Source organism: Haliotis rufescens, unplaced genomic scaffold (assembly GCF_023055435.1).
Source record: "Haliotis rufescens isolate VD_foot unplaced genomic scaffold, xgHalRufe1.0.p SCAF_45, whole genome shotgun sequence".
Taxonomy (NCBI): domain Eukaryota; kingdom Metazoa; phylum Mollusca; class Gastropoda; order Lepetellida; family Haliotidae; genus Haliotis; species Haliotis rufescens.
Genome location: NW_025964168.1, coordinates 1,449,813 through 1,455,812, shown reverse-complemented (window position 1 = coordinate 1,455,812; position 6,000 = coordinate 1,449,813). Strand labels below are relative to the sequence as shown.

The following is a 6,000-nucleotide window of genomic DNA, read 5'->3' as shown; positions in this document are numbered from 1 at the left end:
ACAGTGGTGTCATTTACCCTTTTCAAGTAAAACAACTTTCAGGTTAGTACCATGGAGTATTAGAGCACTTGAAATATAATTAGATTCAGATCCAACAGTTGATATCACACAATGTTACTATGGTGACAGAGACACCTGCTTATTAATGCTGTTTTGATAATACCTTCCAAACCACTACATATTTCCTTGAAAATATAAAGAACTGAGTTACAGTGTTTCCACTATTTGACCGGGGGCCCCCAACACACAATGGGTCATACAGCCAGGTCACTAACTAATACTGTGATATGTTGGGGATTATTCATGACCATTTCCTGCAATTGTGCCCTTGGTATGACTGAAGAATTTGGGATTTTGTAAGGTAGGTCAACGTCTCGTGCGAAATCAGTAGGGGAAAACAGTATGCTGTTGCCATCACAAGACGAAGATTGTCGGTGGCTGTTTAACAGCAAGTTCTACCTGATTTAGACGACAGAAGGATGATAATTATCTGGCTTAATACATGAAGGAGACTCTAGCAAAGATGCAAGACCTGTTAGAAGTGATGGAGTGTCCATGATCTTGGGCAGCTAAATCACAGGGCACATCATACGTTAATGGGAATGACTTAGGGCTGGGACGAGTAACTCGGGTACCCGGGTTCGGGTGGGCACTGAGTAGGACCCTGGTACCCATAGGACTACCTGGACCCGTGTTTAGTCATGTGATATATTGTTTAATATAATTATCTTGAACTCTATGGTTACACTACAAGTCACTGATGTTCGCATTTCTTTCTGACTATGCACCCATTCCTTCTGACTTTTCATATAGTTGAATAAAGATAAACCTTAAGTCAGCTTCAGTGTATGCATGACCACATCCTTTAATTTTGCCAGGGTTATGGTAAAATAAAATCCCAATCGGACATTTTGTACCTATCTCTTGAGAACTACAGTGGGTACCCAGGGTCGGGTAATTGCGGGGTGGGGGGTAACCGGGTAGTAAATTTGGACTCGTCCCAGCCCTAGGGAATGTGCATAGTGGTCACGTATCTCAAGTATGCAATTCATTAAAATACAAAATTACTTACTTACAATAGCTATGTTACGCAAGGGTTACATACATGCAAACATGACAACTGAACACCACCTGTGGATGTACAAAACAGATCTAAATACATAATGCTATATGCAGGTAATATGACATCATTTCAAACTTGTGCACCACTCCAAAAATATAAGATAAATTGTATAACAATAGCACTTTACTGTGAAGAACAAGTAACATAAATATATTCAAACTGTAAGTACTATGGTAAGAATAACAACAGCCACCTCACATTGGGCAGTGAAGATCATAAGATCTTCAATTACAAAAGTTTGTTAGAAACTGCAGCATCAAGGCTTCATATCCATCTCCATGGTTACAGCCACTGAGAGATGGGGTAACGGACCCCTGGTCTGAAGCAAGTGAGCTAATATATAACATAAATATTGTGTATAATATGTAGATATTAAATACCATAACTTCAAAAAGGTCAGTACTAAACCACATTTCCCTTGACCTTCTCTCCCAGACATTTCGGAGGGTGCCAACCCCCTTTTGGTATGCCTGAAACTGATGCCAGGCCCTGTCAAACGGTACTCTGGTAATGCAATGCAGTCCGTGAAATGTTTATCTCGTACGCGGATGTCAATATGCAATGTTGAAATTTATTTTGTCTTGTTTTTCTTGCAAAGAGTGACAAATCAATAAAATATTTAGCCCAAAGCTTATGAGAACGCATGGTCATGCATTCTATGTGAACATCCCAGTCTAATTTCCTTGTACCAGCTGTGTACACTGACATGACTCAAGAGTTCTTAAATTGGATGCCAAGGCAAATTAAGTGGTGTGTCGGATGCACAAAGAGGTTGGGGTTGGTAACCTGATTTTGAACTTCAGTCCAGTACAACTGGCGAAGATGTATCGAAACATTTGGGAAACTATCTTCTTGATACAAAGTTTCAAGAATATCATAAATCTGTTCTTGTAACCATTCACTTCCATATTAATTATAATTATATATATAGAAGACTGACAATATAATGCATGGAAATTAACACTGTGCGTTATGAAATATTGCTGAGATATTCACAACAAACGCTGACATTGACATCGTTCAAACAAACCCCTCAGCATTAGCATCTGCATCTTCCCATTATAAGTCTGTGCACAGATATGTAAAAACCTCCAGCTCTTTCACAGTCAACATTTTGTAAAAAATAATTGATTCTTGTTTCTACCGTCTTGTAGAATCATTTCTTCTCAGCTTATGTCAGATCATACTCTTTTACATAAATTAACATAAATATCAAAATTTTCAACATACTATGTGAGGTCATGACCATTTTTGTTTGGGTTGATTAATTTGGTTTATAAAACAGAATTTTTAATGGAGAGGTGCATTACCCTGGTTAAAAGTGTCAAAACACTAGAACAACTCACCTAGTGATATGTCTTAAACAAAACAAGCACGAAATACTCATATCCCTCGCTAACACCGCTATTTTCAGTCTAAGTCAAAGTCATTGCTATGGAAACTGATTTTTTTTTTTTTTAAATCCCAAACTATCAAAAGGCATCAGTTCACCACTAGACCTATCCATGTGCCAAGTTTGGTTAAGATATCTCTCATGGTTTTTTAGCTCTGTCTGGAAACAAAACGTGACGGACAGACGGACAACACCCATTCTTATATCCCCCTTCCATTTCGTGGAGCGATATGAAGGAATCGCCATATTAACTATAGTAATATGAAAGAACTGCTACATTAACTATAGTGATATGAAAAAAATCGCCATATTAAGTACAGTAATATGAAACAATTGCCATAGTAACTATAGTAATATGGAAGAATAAGGTGATATATAACCATCTTTGAGTTGTATAAGTTTGGTAACAGCCAGGTGAAAGAATGTAATCACTCGATTACACTTCATCACGAACGTCAACAAACATTAATGGTAAGATATTCTTGGCCAGAAAAATCATGAAGCGATCTAAGCCTTGTACTTCCACCTTCATTCAGTATCATGCTCTTATCAACTCCAGCCTAACGGAAACCTGCAGTCCTCAAATCGGGGCTCTGATCCATCACCTGACCTGTCACATGACACACCACAGATTTACAAAGATGTAGCGTTAAAAACATGTCAGATTCTACATTCTACATTCTTGATAAACCTCAACATGATACTTCCACCTAAGAAAGAAGTATACTCACCACCAAAAGAAACGCGAACCATAGAAACATATAGAGAAGTACGTACGTTAAGAAGAGATGTTTCCAATGTGTACCACTTAATGACAAAACTAGTCTGGTGTTACCACTGTGTCTGTATTCTTATCACGATGTGCTGCACGGGATTTTCAAACTCTACACGCCAATCATGCACGAGACAAATGGCACTCTCAAGTCATGGATCTATGTTGTCACATGTGAAGCGTTCATGGGCGTCGGTACACACAACTTGACAGTATGTTCGTTTGTGCTTTAAACCAATCTAACATCTCTTGAATGTGAGTAAATCTTCATATATTAATTCATGTATGGTTTTCATGTTTCTTTTATCGGTGAATATATTATTTCTGGGTAGAGAGTGTATCAGATGTCCTTCACTCTAGAAAATAGTGCTATCCTAACACACGTTACAGTAATCTGATCTTCTCGGTGCCTTGAATGCCCTCCTGGTTGAGGCGGGACATGATGGGCTGGTACACATTCCTGGACAGTGGTATGACGATGCCCTTCTCCTGAATCTCGCCTGGAAAATATTGCAGCACTCATAAATACACAACTCTTGTATGGCACCATGGCAAAACATGTTTACATGAGAGCAAAACCGATGAGTTCTGAACTGTGCCAACTGTAATCTTAAAGTGAGTGAGTGAGTTTAACGCCGCTTTTAACAGTATTCCAGTTATGTCGTGGCGTGTCAGCTTAATGTGGGAGGAAAGCCCGAAGTGATGCAGGTCTCAGATGGTTACCACTTCGGTGAAACCCACGAGCACGGGTATGGTGCTGACAAACCTAGAAACATAATCGGGCGAACCGGAATTCAAACCCACAATCATAGGTTTCTGCATTTAGCAATATTCCAGCTATATGACGGTGGACTAAATAATCAAGTCTGGACCAGCCCATCCAGTGATTGATAGCATGAGCATAGATCCCTGAATTGGGATATGTACGATGACATGCATCAAGCAAGACAGCGAGCCTGACCACCTGATCCTGTTAGTCGCCTCTTACAACAAGCATAGTCGCTTTTCGCAGCAAGCATTGGTTGCTGAAGACCTATTCTACCCTGGATCTTCACGGGTCTGTCTTGGTATTACCTCTGAGTACACCTCAGCTCTCACTCACTCACTCACTCACTCTGCTTGACTTTACAACACTGACCTTCCATGATCCTCTTGGTGTTGATGCGACTCCATCTCACCTCACCCTCACCACATACTCACTGACTGACTCACTGACTGACCCACTGACTCACTGACTGACCCACTGACTCACTCACTGACTCACTCACTCTGCTTGACTTTACAGCACTGACCTTCCAGGATCATCTTGGTGTTGATGTGACTCCATCTCACCTCACCTCATCTCACCTCACCCCACTGACTGATTCACTCACTGACCTACTCACTCACTCACTGACCCACTCACTCACTCACTCTGCCTGACCTTACAGCACTGACCTTCTAGGATCATCTTGGCAGCGATGGCCGTAGGTAGCCCGACAGTCTTAGCCATGGCAGAGAAGCCTCCCTGGTCTCCATACACCACCAGGTTGAGCTGCCGCTGCTCCAGGGACCCGTCTGGCCACGAGATGCCGATGTCGTGACGCATCAGTAGCAGGTCACGCTCCATCGGGCCTGGAAGGGTGATGATTCAAAGTTGTCGACAGATGTTTAAGTGTTTACACAATGTATTCTGTGGGGTTTAGAATCATTATCTTATACAAAATGTAAGTATCATTACTAATACTAAGTTCCAGTATTTGTGAATTCTCCAAGAATTCCATATTCTGCTCAGTGTTTCCACATTCTGCTCAGTGTTTCCATATTCTGCTCAGTGTTTCCATATTCTGCTCAGTGTTTCCACATTCTGCTCAGTGTTTCCACATTCTGCTCAGTGTTTCCATATTCTGCTCAGTGTTTCCATATTCTGCTCAGTGTTTCCACATTCTGCTCAGTGTTTCCATATTCTGCTCAGTGTTTCCATATTCTGCTCAGTGATTCCATATTCTGCTCAGTGATTCCACATTCTGCTCAGTGTTTCCATATTCTGCTCAGTGTTTCCACCGTCTGCTCAGTGTTTCCACCCTCTGTTCACTGTTTCCATATCCTGTGCACTTTTTCCATATTCTTTTCACTGTTCCCATATTCTTTTCAGTGTTTCCGTTCTCAGGTATAGACCTGATGTTAACCCAAAAATATGGCTGGTGGCAAAAGGGTACACCTTCTGAGTTGTAAGCATTATTGGACCCCCACAGTATACATTCTTCAGTTAGCCCTAACTTCCTAAACTGATCATAGAAACTAACCACAGATTCATTCGGAAAGTAATCACCACAGCCGGCTGGTCAGTGGATCCGGTCTTACCGTAGGCCAGCCTCCTGGCTAGGTAGGAGCTGAAGGTGTCCATGGGGTTGCCCTTCTTCTCTATGATCTCATCCATCAGAAGGCCAAGTCTGAAACGCAGAAAACATGGACGTCCTTGACCGTGTCTAGCAATTGTGTATCATGTCTGTGTAATCCTGTATCACGTACATCCAATTCTGTACCATCACAGGCCAACAATGATTGAAAATTCAAAATCATGTTTTGGCTGTTGTTGTTTAATGGTGCACTCAGGAATATTCCATATCTGGACCAGACAATCCAGTGATTGATACTATGAGCAACGATCCACACAGTTAGTGAGTGAGTGAGTGAGTGATTATGGTTTTACGCAGCTTTTAGCAATATTCC

General features: G+C 41.1%; 1 protein-coding gene across 2 annotated transcripts in view; it reads right to left on the bottom strand.

The window, feature by feature from the left end:
• Positions 1–2,545: 2,545 nt before the first annotated feature.
• LOC124145923 (alpha-aminoadipic semialdehyde synthase, mitochondrial-like) overlaps positions 2,546–6,000 on the bottom strand; it is a 40,317-nt gene continuing 36,862 nt past the window's right edge. For both annotated transcript variants that reach the window (XM_048383167.1, XM_048383168.1), the window contains 3 exons: positions 5,632–5,720; positions 4,726–4,902; positions 2,546–3,788 (listed from right to left, as the gene is read on the bottom strand). In XM_048383167.1, the coding sequence (XP_048239124.1) occupies positions 3,673–3,788; positions 4,726–4,902; positions 5,632–5,720 (382 nt within the window). In that variant the 3' untranslated portion in view covers positions 2,546–3,672. The remainder of the gene's footprint in view (positions 3,789–4,725; positions 4,903–5,631; positions 5,721–6,000) is intronic.